Raw genomic sequence first — 17,675 nt, forward strand, 5'->3', positions numbered from 1 at the left:
GTCACTGAGCATATATCTATTTGGGTAGAATGTGCCCTAAAACCAATATTAGAATTTTTTCCTAGAATTTTGGATGTTTAACATTTTAAATGTGAAGTGTTTAGTTCTTTATTTTATCTGATGAAGGGCACACAGCCTGAAAGCGCTCATTTTATCTGTGATTTTATCGAATAAATATTTTATTGGCTTTACGTGGAGTTCTCTGCCTTATTGTTTGTTTGAAAGAGGATAATGTGAGACAATGGAGAATAATTAGAAAAAGACCGGCTAATCAGGGAAAGATTTCAGGAATACTACAGGGAGATTTTCAAAAGGCAGTAATTTACAGAAGTCTCAGAATAGAACTGGGTAAAGAATGTAGAGGGATATATACTGAGGGATAAACAAAGAGACGAGCTGAATGCAGAGGTGACAAGGTACGAGATAAGGAAAGCTGGAGGGCCAGATTCCTCCTAGTGGTCTACAAATGGGGGAAAAGGAAGGGTGGGAGGTCCTAGAGAAGTAATATAAGGAAATACATGAGTCCGACAAAATATGTACAAGCATGAGGAGGCCCAGGACAACCATGGCACATAAAGGGGAGGAGAAAAGAAAGAAGTCAGAAACTATAGACCAATCTCTTCAATTAATGTAGACATCCATATTTTGGCAAAGGGATTGGCAGGAAGACTGGATGAAGTATTGCCAAAAATAATACAAGCAGGACAAAATGGTCTAGTGAAGGGAAGGAATGCAGGTATAAAAAACTGATGGAACCTACTGGAATTTATACACAAGGAGGAACAGAACAAGTACTGAAAGACAGGACTGTGCTCTTTAACTTGCATAAGTGTTTTGATATAGTGAAGTGGGAATTCCCATGGAGAACATTGCAGGAAAGGCAGACAGGCAAAAAATTCATATATCAAGACCCATAAACTGAAATGCTCATAAATGGAAGTGTGTCCAAGAAGACACAAAGAGAGGGGAACCAGACAGGAGTGTCCACCATCCCTGGACCTGGTCATGAATGAGATCAAGACGTAGGCAGTGGAAGTCAGACACAATCTAACAATGCTTGTAGAAAAGGAAGGGATGAAGTCTCAGTCTGTGTTATATGCAGATGGCTGCAGGAATAGAACCTATAATAGGGACATTTGAGAAGTTTAAGGAAGAGGCAGGACTCGGGTATAACAACAAAAAGATAATGGTATCAAGATTAAGAAAATGGAAAGGGAAAAGGTGACTAGGAGAGATAAAACATGCAAAGTTCCACAAGCATCTAGGATTTAAGCTGAGAACACAATAAGAGAGACGATGGAAAAATCTTACAAGAAGTTAAAAAATCTCAAGAGAGGGGAAGAAGAGACTTCCTCATTCCTTGGGAGAATGAATGCAGCCAAGGATAATGGCAATGCCAATAACTTGTCAACCCACAGGAAATGATAACAGTATTTTTTTCATATAAATCACCAACCATGTATAAGCATTAAATAGATTAACAGTCACTGACAAAATGCATAATTGTATTCATTTAATTTATTCTAAAAGCAGCACTTTTCTTGCTTAAGTAATTGTAATGATAGAATGAAATATTTGTAAGTAGTTTTACTGTTATACAAAATCTTAAAGACCAGCAACATTCTTTAAAATTTTATTCTGTTGACTTTAAATCATGTATCATAAATTATGAGAATTCAATGGCTGTATTACAACATTGGCAAAAATGCAATTCTTAAAATGGTAAACCTTAACAGACAAAATCATTTTTTAGAGAAAAATACTATAACCTATCTGTATTATTCATGTAATTACAGCAAGAAGAACCTGCGTAGGGTCAGTTACCTGTCTGCCACAAATGTTGAAGTCATTATATAGCCTGCTCCGTTATCTCTTATCATAGGATAACATAGTATAAATTCTGCGTATGTAAATTTGTTATAATTAATATCAAATTGCTCTGAGGAAGCAATATCAGCATATTGTAAAATAATATAGGTTTATTTGCAGTCTACTGCTTTAAAACTGAAGGCAGATACTCCAGTATAAGTGTTGTCTGTACAACTTCAAAGTGCATTAGAAAGTCCTCATTAGGAAATTTGGTTTAGTGTGGCTCTTCAGGCAGACATTATTTCTTGACATGGTTATTTTCCAATGTCATTCCAGGAGCTGTCTGTGTTTTTGTAGCTGAAGAGGTTATAGGACTCCTGGAGCATTTTAGAGAGATGGATCACCCCTGTAATGATGAGTGCGATAAGCACCAACGGAATAAGGATGTTCCACATTGTTGCCAGGATATTGTAGCATTTGGCTTTAGCAGCATAATGGCGTGCCCCATCGAGGTTCCCTGCAATCTTTTGATCACGTGACTGCAACAGAAAGTACATAAATGCATATTAAAGAATGCTTGTGTTTTACACAAAACAGCTGTACTTCTCCTGTAAGGTTTTGTTAATATTCTTCATACTGTCAGAAATGCATTGTGGCCTAATGGATAACATTTGGCGATGTGGCCTAATGGATAAGTTGTCTGACTTCAGATCAAAAGTTTGTAGGTTTGAGTCTTGCCATGGTTATCAAAAAGCAAAACAATAACTTGGAGATGGAGGTTGGCATAATGGTTAAAGTGTTTACTTCACATACAAAATGTACTGGGTTTGATACAAACTAATGAAAACTGGCAACACTTAAAATAATCCACAAGGACAGCTAGACTAGCACTTACTTAGTAACCTACTAAAAATGAAAAACAGCTCGCAGAAACATTTGTCATTTAGCAAGAATAAAATCATATACGATAAGCAGTTACATTTCATTCACAACACCTACATTTTATATCCCTCTGATGCCAATATACTGTTAAAATCATGGAGACAGTCATAACAGAACTTATAACAAAACAGAATGCCTGCTTCTGTTAGGCACTGAACAACATTTGTTTTTCTTCTTCTTTGTGCTTTTTAAGGAGACAGCTACACTTACAAATCCCATGGCATTCTTAGAAGAGGAAACAGCAGTGCTTGATGAAGTACTGACAATGAATTCTACTAATTTTTCCTTGTTAAGATGTTCAACTCTGTTCCTGAGAATGGGATGCTTTAATTATGCTAGCCCATCTATAGGCCTATGGGTAAAATACTGGTTAATCAAAATAATACAAGACAGGGAGGAATGATGCCTATCATTCCAGAGCTCTGTGTTTAGCCAGATCTTTTTGGCTTATTCTTCTTAAATAGAAAAATGTAAAATGGCCTATGAATAAATAGATCTGCTGATGTTTGCCATCTGAGTAATGGAATTACTTCAATAAGTTTCTCAAAGCTGATAAGAAAAGTTCATACCTGATACAGTAGTAATGACATTTCCTTTAATATCAGTAAGTGTGGCGTTATGAGGCTTAGCAAAATCATACCACTTATGGTTATAACATAAACAGATCATACAATGTCACCATAATTAAAGCTCTGCTGGACAATGGTAAATAATAGTTTGATCGCTGTGTATCTGCTAATGTCAGATAAGCATTTACTATGGCCCATGTAATTTTAATGTATAGCCACCATCCATTGTTTGATTACATAATTACATTCTGTAAACTATGAACAAGCCACCAGAAGCAATATAAAAGGGTAAAACTGTCTGGACTGGACTGGACTCTGTCATTGTCCATGTTGGTGTGAATGACCTGAGATGTACCTCCCTGGACTACATGAAAAGAGACATGGAGGAGATTTCCAATCTTGTAGCCCTAGCAGGTATGACCCTAGCCCTGAGCAGCATCCTGCCGTCACCCAGAATGATACCACAGTACAAGGACAAAATGATTGACTTCACCAATTGGCTTAGCTTCTGGTGTCATTTTAAGGGAATCCAGTATCTGTCTGTCTGGGATGACATGATTGACAGACCACGATGCTTTGCCAGAGATGGCCTGCACCTGTCGCCCTTGGGATTCCGGATACTGGCAAAGGCTCTTGCCACCCCTATAGTGCCTTTTTTAGGAAAGGTTCAAATGACAAATTCACCACCATAACAGGTACAAGCAAGCAAAATCTGAGGGTAATGCTACTCAGTGTTAGAAGTCTAAACCTCAAAATACACTCACTCAAGACACTCCTTAAAATAGAGAACACTTACATCTGTGCAGTGATAAACACCTGGTTCAAAGCTCCAGAGAGCACCCCTGCATTACCAGGGTATAATTCATACCACACCTTTCAGCCACCTAACCCGGACCAAAATACTAAAGGCGGAGGTGTGTCCATATTCATTAAGGATGTCCACACCTCCAAGCTAGTTGCTCAGCATAATGCATCTGAGATTATCCAAGTGCAACTAACTCTGGGCAAGACTGCAATCCAAATTTGTAGCTTGTTACAGACCCCCCACCATGCCCCAGGATTCCCACTCCTCTTTTCTTGATACACTGGAAAATATTAGGGACCCTAATAATGGGTGATTTCAACCACCCCACCATTAACTGGGAAAACTACTCATGTACCAACTCTTTTGCTCAACGCCTTGGATCAACTTATCCACACCCCCACCAGGGGCAGCAATATCCTAGACCTGGTCATTACCAACATGGGCGACTGGTGTTCCACACCAGAGGTCAGTTCCTTGTTGGTCAGATCCGACCACAAGCTAATAACACTAGACATCCACATCCTACCCCCATACCCCATTAGGGAAACAACCGTAAAAAATTTCTCCAAAGCCAATTTCACGCTTCTTAAGACAGAAGTGACAGACTTCACAGCACCCATGCAGATAGACAATAGAGGTACGACCGCTGAATCCTACACAAAGACACTTAATAAGGACTTAGAGTGCATGGATCGTGCCATCCCTAACAGAATCAAGATGGTATTCTCCAAAAAAAGGAAGACAATCTGGTAGTCTTCTGCCATAAACAAACTGTACAACAGAATAAAGAAACTGTTGCAAAAGAAAGAGTAAAATCCCATAATTGGAGGAACTCCCTGGTCAGCCTCAGTAAGAAGCTGAGATCCCTCATAAAATCCTCCAAAGCTAGTTATGAAAACAAAATTGACACTGATTCTAAAGACAGCCACAAAGCATTCTATAGCTATGTCAAGAATCTCAATGGCAACACTCAGATCTGCTCTGAGTTACAGCACAATGGCACTAAATATACAGAACCAACTGATATTGCCAACATCCTGGCAGATAGGTTCAGTGCTAACTTTACCCCCCTCTCACCCCTAAAGGGCCCATCTCTATACAGGAAGAATGCAAAGTTACTGTAATCATGGCTGCACAGGTAAAAACCTTGCTCTCCAAAGCCAAGAGCACAGCATCCATGGGACCTGACAACATCCCAGGCTGCATTCTATATAAACTACAAAATGAAGTGGCACCCCACCTAAGTACCATGTTCAATCATAGCCTCACCTCAGGCTTTGTGCCCATTGAATGGAGCACTGCGATGGTTATCCCACTCCACAAAGGGGAGCCATGACAGACCCTGGGAACTACCGCCCTATTAGCCTGACGAGTCTGATCTGCAAGGCCATGGAATGTATCATCATGGAACTCCTAAACAAAGACATTGGTAATCTCCAAACTCTGGACTCCACACAGTTCGGGTTTGTAAAAGGCAGATCATGTCTCCTAAACCTGATAGACTTCTTTGAAGCAGTCACCAAAGCCATAGATGAGGGTAAAGTGGTTCACACAGCCTATCTAGATCTCGCCAAGGCTTTCAACACCATCCCCCACTCTGGAATTATAGATAAACTCACTAAACTAGGTATAAATCCCTATGTCACAAGATGGGTTGCAACTAGCTTACTGACAGAACCCACACTGTAAAAGTAGCAGACTCCAAATCCGACTTCAAACCAGTGACAAGTGGAGTACCACAGGGTTCAGTCCTGGGTCCTCTCCTGTTTGGTATCTACTTCTCTGAAGTACAAGCTAACACAGAAGGTCTTTGGCTAACTAAGTTTGAAGATGACTGCAAACTAGGAGCCATAACTGAAACTCCTAACGATGTGGACATCCTACAAAAGAGCCTCACTGAGACAGATGCCTGGTGTCAAAGCCATGGCCTCAATCTCAATGCCAAAAAGTGCATTGTCATCCCCTTTGGTAAAAACTCTGTACCCATGAACTGCCACATAGGCGATAGTCTACTTAACACTGAAAGTGTGATAAGAGACCTTGGGACACAGGTGGACAGTAGTCTCTTCCTTTGATAATCACATCACCACAGTGGTCAAGAAATCCTTCTACATGACACACCTCATCACAAAAGGTTTCTCATCCAGAAAAAGAGGTCATTGTTCTCCTCTACTCAACACTCATTAGACCCATTATAGAGTACAATGCACCTTTTGGTATGTACCTCACAAGACATCTACAACAACTGGAAAGGCCTCAGAAATGCCTCCAAAGTGGATTACAGGCCTCAAACAGATGCCCTACGCAGATGGTTTCAAAAAACTCCAGCTTTATTCTGTCGTATATCGCCTACTCAGAGACGATCTCTGCCTAAAATACAAAGCTTTGTCAAACCCGGAGCTGTTGGACATGCTCCACTTAAAGAAACCCCAATCCCTCCATGCTACGTGCTCTAGGGACCTAAACCTTGTCACCATAATAAACAGAGCATGCTGGAAGGATAGATTCCTGTCGCAGAGACTTCCCATACTCTGGAACAGACTACCTATGTCAAACAGAGCTCCTCATTAGCACTCTTCAAGAAAAATCTTGATGATTAGATGGGAAATAGGAAATTCACCCCGGGGATCACTTCTGTGGCTCTACTTGACAGGAACACAGGAAAATAATTTTCTTGGGTGGCAAAAGCCAGGATACCTTTTCGACTAGGCTTATATAGGCCCTACGGCCAATAGCCTATTACCTACCTGTGAATTTTTTTTTTTACTAGAAAAATCATAGGGTTAGCAAACCTGAACTACCTAAATGGTTTTAAGAACTGTTATTGCATACTGTTTCTTTAACGATTCTTAGAAATGACCGTCATCTTTTCTTCAAGGTAACAACTGATTAGTTCTACTTGAAATTCTATGCCTAGAATGTATCAGTGGAGGTGCTAACATCAGACTGAAGATCAAAACTCTAAAAATAAAAATCAGTAACACAGACAAAATTGACTAGTACATTTACTAATTTCAAGACTATAAAATAAGCTTAACCTGACAATCAGGCCAAATCAGTCATTAATGTACATCAAAAATAATTTTATGGTTCCTTCTTGTAATTCTTAGACTCTTAGGTATCAGCTCTGGAATTATGAAAAAGTATAAAAATATAGGAAAACAGTGAATGCTGAACATCACTGTTCTCCATTAAAGTTGTCTGTCATTGTCTGTCATGCAAGCTCCCCTGCACACACAAGTCTGGACAGTAAGCCCCAGCACTCCCCAAAATTTATATATATATATATATATATATATATATATATATATATATATATATATATATAGATATATATACTTTGAGATATAGTAGCTGAGGAGTGCCTTAAATGGTCCTGATAGGTTGTGTTTTAGACTATTCACGAGGCAGCCAGGGATATTGTTGGGATCCACTGAGCCAGTGTTTTTAGCCTTAGGGAACATCACCAGAACCTAATCCCTGCTAATAGCTGTTGGGATTATGCTAGTAGGAATTTCATAGCAGGTAGCCGGGGGAAGCGGGGGGTTGAAGTTTGAGCTGAAGTGATTGGCCATCTCTCCCAGATCAGTGAAGGTGGTGTCGCTGACCACCAGTTCATCACACTGCTGTGTGTTACCTTTAAGGTTCCAGAAATAGCTGAAGAAGGACTTGTGATTGTACTTAGTCTGACAGGCTATCCTGACCTCATGGTGGACATTTTTAGACTTTGTTAGTCCTCTTAGCTTCTTGTTTAGTTGAACCAGAGATCTCTTTTCTTAATGGAAGTTGCTCTTTCTGATTTTTGGCCATGACTTTTTTCTTTATTATATGATCCATTTAAGTGAAGATTCCACCAGTAGGGTTTGTTTTTGGTGTTTGTTTTGGGCTTACTTCTAGTAGGCATGGCAGCCTCTACGCAGCCATTTACATGTTTGTACAGGGTTTCTGTGAATACTTCTGTGTAGGTAGCTGTGGTCTTGCTTAATAGGATATAGTTTGCCATAGAATAGCACCTAACTATTACAAATTTATTTGGAATTCCTGAGTTGACTTTTATTTCAAAGGAGACAGCTTTGTGAGCCAACCTCACTAGTGATGACTTGATATAGGGGGTGGTGCAACGCTCTCCCATGTTGGTGTGTACTAGAGCAGTTATATCTGATTCTGTGGTTGGAATGTACATTATCTGGTCTAGGGTGTTTGAGTTAAAAAAATTCCATGAAGCATTGTGCCTGTGAGTTTGAGGCAATGTATTTTTCTCAGTCTAAAGAAGGACTATTAAAGTCACCCCTTATAGGTCTAGGTAAGAGTTGTGAGAGTCTTAGTCCATAGATGGTGACCAAAAGCTAGCTAGGATATTTTAAGGGGCCTTATCTAAGGTGACTTACACATGGATGAACTCCATGGCATCATCCTGTTTGATCAGCCTGGACATATATTTGGTGCTATTGTAGATGGGTCCCTGTCAGATGCTAACGTTTTCAGAAACTTGAAATGCATATTATCAAGATGATATTATTGAGTTTCCAAAAATTCAAAGCTTTTGAATGAAGACCGTGGTACAGTGAGGATCAGAAAATTTACCTTTATCCCCACTATGGTGCACAGTGGGCACTGGGGGGGAGGCTTGCTCCCCTGCAAAAACAAAGAAAAAAAGTAAATTTTTGTTGTTTTGAGTTTTTGGAAACTCGAGCATATCATCTTGACAATATGAATTTCAAGTTTCTAAAAACTTGAGCTTCTAACATAGACCCACATAGATAGGAACATCTCCACCTTTGCTCTAAATTTAAGAAAAACATTGTAACCTTGCACTACTAGATCATTCATATAGAATGATTATTCATATAGACAGATAGATATACCTATGAATTATACAAACATGTGTTTTTATTAGAGGCAAACCTGCCTCTCACCCCTGCAACTCAACATATACCAACTCTGAGATTAAAACACTGCATTTAAGGGGAAACTACACTTACTACACCATTCCACAAATCATCTCCAAAATACACCCTAAACCTAAGACTTCAAGCTCCAAGAACCACACCAAAGCCCTGTAACAGTGCACATACAGCACAGTGGCACTGTTATTGGCAGATACATATACATTAAGCATCATGCCATGAAGAACTGCTAGCTTGTGAACTGGCAGAATAACGCAAAATGAAAAAAACAAACTCTCCAAATAATTCAAGACATTCAACCTTTTTTTCTGTTTAGCATGTTCATCCATATGTACCTTAATGAGATTTCTTCAGAAAAGAAATAACACAAACAAATTTTATTTCAGTCAAAAACAATCATGTAACATACAATAATTAACAGATATTTTGAATATTGTATTAAAATTACATAAAATATACATTTAGAGAGCTAATGGCTTTGCAAAGAAATTGAAGGTCAAATAGGACTGGGACATCTGTGGCTTCAAATGTGAGACACAGGTCATCTTGGAGTAGTCAGTAGGCTGCTGTGTATAAGCAAAGCATTTGTGCTAATCTGTCAGGATAGCTGAAGAATTTAATACTTTTACTTTTCTTGGTTAGAAATCTCTGTGGCCTTCCTAGCTGAGCAATATGATTTAATTTGTACAGACCAAATGGGTACTGTATTCAGTGGTGAATCTGCTTAGGGAAGAGTTCACTATTAAGATGAGGTTATTCCCTTGGAAATTAACTGAGCTATACAGAAAGATTTCTTGACTGAAGGAAACATGATGATCAATTCAATTTTTCAATAATCATTGATCTGATGAAGTCCAAAAGCACTTATCGTGAATTAAAACTTGAATTATTCTGGTGACTAAGCCTGCTTGAGTTTGTTTCTTCAGTACCTTCATAGAAGATGAATTAACATCTAAAGTTTTGTACTGTTTATTACTGTATGCATCTCAATTGTCCAGATTTTTGCCTCATATTTGTGGCCCGTTCCTCATAAAAATCTGTGATTTTCTGGATTCTTGTGGGAAATCAGTAAGGATTGAATTCAGTAAATAATGACAGGCATTTGAGTATCAGACTTCATACTCTTCAGAAATTAAATGGTAACAAAATACCTTTTATTCTACATTAATAAGCATAACATTTAAAATTTGTCCCTATTTTTGGGGCTTTGTCCCACATTTTTTTTTCTTGGCTTTGTCCAGATTTTTGCTGATAAGAGGTTGAGAGCTATGATTACTGTTGCTTAGTATTTTAATGTTTAAGTGTTTTAATTTTTTTATTTTTCACAAATATCAAGGAAGTGAAAGCAGTCCTCTACCTAAACACTGGGGACAGCTATCTCCTCACAGCACTGTTGTGGTTTTTAAACTTACTCACGTTTTGTGATACACAGGGTTCATGGATGTGAGGTGGATTTACCAGGGCCACTCGTGATCTTTGCCATTTGCATAGCTCAGGAAATCAGACTCTTGAAATCTATGTCAGTCTCATAGTTTGGCAAGTCAGAGATATGTAGAAGGCATGTTGCCCATGAAAAGAAATGCAGCTTTATTTGGTGGATTTCTTAACAGTGCCTGTTTAGTAGTAAATTTCTTACTGTGTATTCATGTGTGGTAATTTCATCTTCAAATAACTGTGATTTGGACCAAGAATCAAGCCTTGTCGAATCCGTAAGCTATACTGAGTGACTTGACTGTGTGCACATCCACAGCAAACCAATCTTCTCTAATTACTTGTTCACAAACTCCAAATTTCTGGCTTGTTAATAAAAAATATAAAGTTGTGGCACCCTTGCCCTGGTCCAGCAATCAAGGAGCCTCAATCCTCACCACTAACACCAGTGAGGGGCGTCTTATATAGGAGTAAAGATAATAAATACATGCAGTAAAGTGCAATTTCCCTTAAGAGCACACAGAGATCACAGTCAGTCCGGGGCTGGTTGTTCCCTTGCTCCCCAGGTTCCCAATAAGACTCCCCAATGGCACAGCTAAAGTGTCCAGATCTCAGCTTAGTGGGCAAGCTAAAACCTCCATCACCCTCTCTGTACAACCAGTGCTTTGTGTCCCTGCCCAAGCAGCTGACACACACACACACACACACACACACACACACACACACACACACACACACACACACACACACTTTGAGAAGAGTTTATACAACCACACGGACGCTCCTGGGGAAGGCCGGCACAGGTTCTCCAGCTGTGCCCCCTTTTCCCAGACTATACTATAATACCAGCTGCCACTACCCACTAATATTTATCAGCTACTCAAAGACCCTTAAAAGGGTGTCCAATTATTACTGTGCAATATTATTATCCAATTGCTAGTATAGCCCAGGGCTAAAGCTGTTGGAGTGGCTTTGTGCAATTTTACCAAAGGCATACAAGTACTCTAAAGAGCTTAAATTATCTCTATAAAAACAGCCACAGTTGAAAGGGTTTTAAAATATTTAATAACAAATATTCAAAGCACAAGACAATACATTTTACTACACAGTGCTAGTTAAGAGTTCAGAGATCACAGAGAAATACTTAAAATAATTCAGTAGTATAGTTCTGATATCACAGAAAAAACACTTAGTCTAATATTTCTAGTTTCTAGCTATTTCTAAGAGAAAACACAAGTCTAAGATAAACTTACATATAGAGCAAGACAGTGCTGATGAGTTGGATGGTCAAGACAAAAATGCTTAATACTCTCTGATTCTCTCTGAATCACATTCCAGGTTCACATTACATCATTCTTCACACTTTCCTGGGTTCCCAGGCTAACAGAAACTACATTTACATTCTTCACCTCTGGGTAGAAACCAGAGCAGTAAAGGACATTTATGTATGCAAATTCTGGCCATTAACTCTTACAATAGGCAGGATACCACACTCTAGACTGACTGGCTCCAAGTTTTAACATCAAAGAGTCACAACATGCTTTACTTGGTCAGTAGAGTGCACTGTTGTTACATCCACATGTGACACTATTTTTACCGTTTAAGACACAAGCCTGTGGTTTACAATAGAATTTTGGAGATAATTCTGTCATCTGTAAATATTATCTGGCTAGGCTGGCAGCCTTCACCTATCTTCACCCAATCTTCGCATATCTCCCCCCCTGGAGAACTCAAGCTAGTTTTTCAAGTGACCCTTGAGAAACGTTGCTTGAGGGAGTGAGGTCTATCTGAGTATACCTTACCCCGTTCCCTGTCTTGAGAGCCAATCTGCATTGGCATTGCTAATCTCACTGCGGTGCTGCACAGACATATCATATGCTTGCAACCCCAGGCTCCACCTTAGCAACTTGGCATTTTGCTTGCTTGCTCTGTTTAACCATGTTAGGGGGTTGTGATCTGTCATAACAGTGAATTTCCTTACATACAGATAAGGCTGAAGTTTCTGCAGTGCCCACACTATGGCTAGACATTCCTTTTATACAGCTGTATAGCAATCCTCCCTGGGTTGGAGCCTACTACTGAGATAAACCACTGGGTGATCTTCTCCCTCTGAAGAAATCTGGCTAAGTACAGCCCGCACCCCATGGTTCGAAGCATCCACCTGCACAGCAAATTCTTTGCTGTAATCTGGACTGGCTAACACAAGGGGTCCTTCCAAAGCTTCTTTAAGCTTCTGGAATGCCTGCTGATATGCTGGGGTCCACACTACCTTATCTGGCCTGTTCTTCCTTGTCAGGCCTGTGAGATGAGCAGCTATGGTACTATAACTGGGAACAAACTGTCTGTAGTACCCTGCTGTCCCTAAAAATGACCTCACTTTTTGGTAACAGGTGCAGGCCAGGCCTGAATTGCTTCCACTTTGGCAGGTTCTGGCCTTAACTTACCACTCCTCACTCTATGTCCTAGGTAGGAGACCTCTGCCATACCCACTTGACATTTGCTCAGCTTAATGGTCAACCCTGCCCTCTGAAGTCTGCCCAGCACCTCCCTGACATGCTGAAGGTGCTCTGGGCAAGAATGGCTGTAGATGGCAATATCATCTAGGTAAGCAAGGGCAAACCCTCCTGCTTCTGCTAGGATATGATCTACCAGCCTCTGGAAGGTTGCTGGGGCAGTCTTCATCCCAAAGGGCATCTTGGTAAACTCATACAAGCCAAATGGAGTCACAAAGGCTGATTTCTCTCTTGCACTGGGAGTCAAGGGCACCTGCTAGTAACCCTTGGTAAGATTAGTGGTTTTAAGATAACTATCCCCACCAGGCTGCTTTAGGGCCTCATCTGTCCTAGGCATGGGGTAAGCATCTGACTCTGTGTGACTATTTAATTTCCTGTAGTCCACCCAGAACCTGATGCTGCCATCTTTCTTTGGCACCAGCACCACTGGGGAGGCCCAGGGACTGTTGGATTCTTGAACCACTCCTAGTTCCAACAGCTACTGTACCTCCTCCCTCAGAGTCTGTTTGACTCTCTCAGGCACTCTATAAGGGGCATGCCTAATAGGCCTTTGGGGTCCTGTATCCACCTGTTGCTGCCCCAGGTGGGTGCACCCTAGCTTCCCAGTGAATATGTCCCCAAATTCCTGCAACACTACCCAGATTCTTGAACCTGTGTAAGAGATAGCTGCTGGGACATTGCTACCCCTTCCACTGATGTGTCAGCCCAAGCCTCACTGAGGAGATCAGTCACCAGATCTCCCTCGGACTCCTCCTGCAATCCACTGCAAATGCTTAGCACAAGGGCCTCCCTATCATGGTAAGGTTTCATCATGTTAACATGGTACAGTTTGTGCCCCTGCCTTCTGCCTAGCAGTTCCACTATGTAATTAACATCACTTACCTTTCTTACCACTTGTAGGGTCCCTCCCAAGCTGCTTGCAGCTTGTTGTGTCTGACAGGAATGAAAACAGTTACCTGCTGCCCCACAGCATACTCTCTAGCTTGAGCATTCCTGTCATACCACATCTTTTTCTGTTGTTGGGCTTCAGCCGGGTTCTCCTGGGCCAAGCCCATGAGTTCCCTGAGCCTTGTCCTGAGGTTTAGGACGTATGCCACAACAGACTCCTTGTGAGACTCGCACTCATCTCAAATTAAATCTAGAGGTCCCCTCACCCTATGCCCATACAGCAACTCAAAGTGTGAAAAACCTGTGGATTCCTGGGGAACTTCTCTGTAAGCAAATAAACAGATGGGCAAATATTTGTCCCACTCCCTCTTAAACTGATCTGCAAATGCCCATAGCATGGACTTGATTGTAGAGTTTAACCTCTCAAACAGACCATTAGTCTGGGGATGGTAGGAGGTGGTCTTCATGTGCTTCACCCCACAGGACTTCCACAGACAAGCCAGCAGGTCTGACATGAAATTGGCACCTCTGTCAGTCAGTATTTCTTTTGGGAAACCTACCCTGCTGAAGATCTCTAACAAAGCATTTGCCACCTTCTCTGCCTCAATGGAGGACAAAGCCACTGCCTCAGGGTATCGTGTAGCATAATTCACTACCACTAGGATATACTTTTTCCCTGTGGAACTTGGGGTACTCAGAGGACCCATAATATCCATAGCTACCCTCTGAAATTGCTCCTCAATCATAGGCAAAGGCATCAAAGGAGCTCTCACCTTGTCTCCTGCCTTGCCTACCTCTTGGTGCTGCTCACAGGTTCTGCAGTACCCTGTTACATCTCCCAAAATTCCAGGCCAATAGAAGTTCTGCATAATATGCCTCTTTGTACATTTTATGCCCATGTGACCTGCAAAGGGAATATCATGGGCTATGGCTAGAAGTGGCAGATGGTAGGTTCTAGGCACTACCAACTGCTGCACTTTCTCACCTTCTAGCCCTCCCTCAGGAGTCCACTCTCTGTACAGTAACTCTTTGTCCCAGTATAAAGAGTCCCCCTTTCCTTGAGAATCAGGTGCCTCCCTAGCTACCTGCCTCAGGCCTTGCAATGTAGGGTCTGAGAGCTGAGCCGGTCTCAACTCTCTTCTTGTAACCCTTCCCAGCTTCCCTTCCACAGGAAGTCTGGCATCCTCTGACAGTGGTGCCTAACTGTCAGCCTGGGTACTCCTACTCACCTCTACCTTTGCAGTCACTCTGTCCAATGGACCATCAGTACCCCTAAACAGCTGTGGCTCAACTTCAGTCTCATTGCTACAGGGTAGCTCCCTCCCTGAAGTAACCACATTACCAGTCCTGGCTGCAAGTATGCAGTCTGTCTGGGTCTCCCCCAGGCTATCAGACTTACCAGCTTGTCTCCAAGCCTGACTGCATGTAACTGCACAAGCACAGGGTACTGCACTATCAAAATCATTCCCTATCAGGACTTCTACAGGTATATCCTCAAACACACCAACTTGCTGGCTTCTTTTTCCACCCTCCCAGTCAAGGTGAACCCTAGACAAAGGTATTTGGAATGGGATCCCTCCTAAAGCCCTGACTGGAGTAGACTGCCCAGGCAAGTAGTGTTCCTCTGTAACCATTGCAGGCTTTACAATGGTTATATCAGAGACTGTTTCTCTCTTAGCAATGACCTCTTTGCCATTCACTAAAACAGGATATAACCTTTGGGGGTAGTTTGGTATTTTTCTTGTCCCAAGACAACCTACTATTGGCATTTTGTTTTTCTCACTTACTGGCTCCTTCACCTTTTGTTCCCCACCTTGCCTCCATGGACACCTGTATGCCACATGGCCCCACTGGTTGCATTCAAAACATTTAATCCTAGCTCCTGGATGTGTACCTGGACTAGTGGCTTCCCCTGCTACTGGCAGATTCTGTTGGGGCAGTCTGTGCTGCCCACCCTGAGTTCCTTTAGACCCGTGAGCAGTACTGGGGGGGGTTTCTTTCCTGTGCAGGGCTGCTCTGCTTGCCAGGTATAGGTCTCCCTTCTTCCCCCGACTCATCTGAAGTAGCACATTGTCTATCAGCTAACCAGACCCTGATGTCCTCAGGCAAAGTGATAAGAGCTTGTTCCCACACCAAAAGGTCTGCCAGCCCTTCAAAAGTGATGACATGACATCCACTCACCCACCTATGGAAATAAGTGCCCAGTTCAGCAACTTATTTATGCACACTTTTATCTGCCTTGTGTCTATGCTCACAAAACTTTTTCCTATACGTTTCAGATGTTAGCTTAAACAATTCTAACAAGTGATTTTTAATAACAGTATAATCAAAATATGCAACGTCAGACATTTTTGACAAAACAGTTACAGCTTTACCATGGAGTAAGGGGGTCAGGAACTGTACTCAGAGCCTTTGGTCAACACCATACTGTTTACATACCCTCTCAAACAAGTGAATGAAACTACCAAAATGATCCCCCTCTTTAAAGTGCAGAAGATATTTATTGACCTTTTGTGCTTCTGGAGTCCAGTTATTCCTTTCCCAATTACCTCCATGACTCTGGCGAAGAGTCAGCATGTCCTTCTCATGCTGCCTCCACCTCTCCTTTTCCACAGCTTCCAGGCGTAGCAGTTTCCCATTCTCCTCAGCTTGCAAACGTCGCAGTTTCTCATTGTCCTCACTCTCTAGATACCTCAGTCTCTCAGTTGCTTCTCTTTCCATGCATCTGGCCTCCAACTCAAGTCTCTTTAGCTCCAGATAGATTTTTAAGTCCTCTGCAGAAAGGTTGAGCTGTCCATTCTCCGAGGGTATTATATCTCCACCACCAGTCTGATTGTCCTCCTGGTTGCTGTTTTCAGATGCAGCTGTAACCAAGGCTGCAATCAGGTCTGCCTTAGTCAGCTTTCCATGCACCAGTCCCCTAGCTTGGCACATCTCTGCCAGCTGGCTCCTTGTCAGCTTTCCATACTCCTCTGCTGACATGCTGCCTGCTCACCCTGACTAACTAAGCTAACAAAATATATAAAACAATTGTGATCTGAACTCTGAGTATTCACTGCATGGCTGATTTAGACTAAAAAACACCTTCAGAACTCACTGTACACAAGCTACAGGAATTCACTCTACCCACACCACTACAAGCCAATTAGTATTTGCAAACCAATTAATATGTGGTGTGGATATCCCACCACTGCCAAACAATTAATATGTGACACCCATGCCCTGGCCCAGCAATCAAGGAGCCTCAGTCCTCACCACTAACACCAGAGAGGAGCATCTCATATAGGAGGAAGGATAATAAATACACAGAGTAAAGTGCAATTTCCCTTAAGACCACACAGAGATCACAGTCAGTCCAGGGCTGATCACTCCCTTGTTCCCCAGGTCCCCAATACGACTCCCCACTGGCACAGCTATAGGGTCCAGATCTCAGCTTAGTGGGCAAGCTAAATCCTCCAGCTCCCTCTCAGTCCAACCAGTGTTTTGTGTCCCTGCCCAAATAGCTGACACACACACACACACACACACACACACACACACACACACACACACACACACACACACACACACACACACACACACACACACACACACAGACACACACACACTTTGAGAAGAGTATATACAACCACACAAACACTCCTGGGAAAGGCTAGCACAGGTTTTCCAGCTGTTCCCCCTTTTCCCAGAATATATGGTAGTACCAGCTGCCAACACCCACTATTTATCAGCTACTCAAAGGCCCTTAAAAGGGTGTCCAATTATTACTATGCAATATTATTATCCAATTGGTAGTATAGCTCAGGGCTAA

The 17,675-nt window shown here is 41.8% G+C and overlaps 1 protein-coding gene across 1 annotated transcript in view; it reads right to left on the reverse strand.

The window, feature by feature from the left end:
* Positions 1-1,617: 1,617 nt before the first annotated feature.
* Positions 1,618-17,675, reverse strand: part of LOC122811092 (interferon-induced transmembrane protein 5-like) — a 54,401-nt gene continuing 38,343 nt past the window's right edge. The window contains exon 2 of the mRNA XM_044082671.1: positions 1,618-2,348. Coding sequence (XP_043938606.1) covers positions 2,124-2,348 — 225 coding nt within the window. The 3' untranslated portion in view covers positions 1,618-2,123. The remainder of the gene's footprint in view (positions 2,349-17,675) is intronic.

Source organism: Protopterus annectens, chromosome 9.part0 (assembly GCF_019279795.1).
Source record: "Protopterus annectens isolate FY-2018-M chromosome 9.part0, PAN1.0, whole genome shotgun sequence".
Lineage (NCBI taxonomy): Eukaryota > Metazoa > Chordata > Ceratodontiformes > Protopteridae > Protopterus > Protopterus annectens.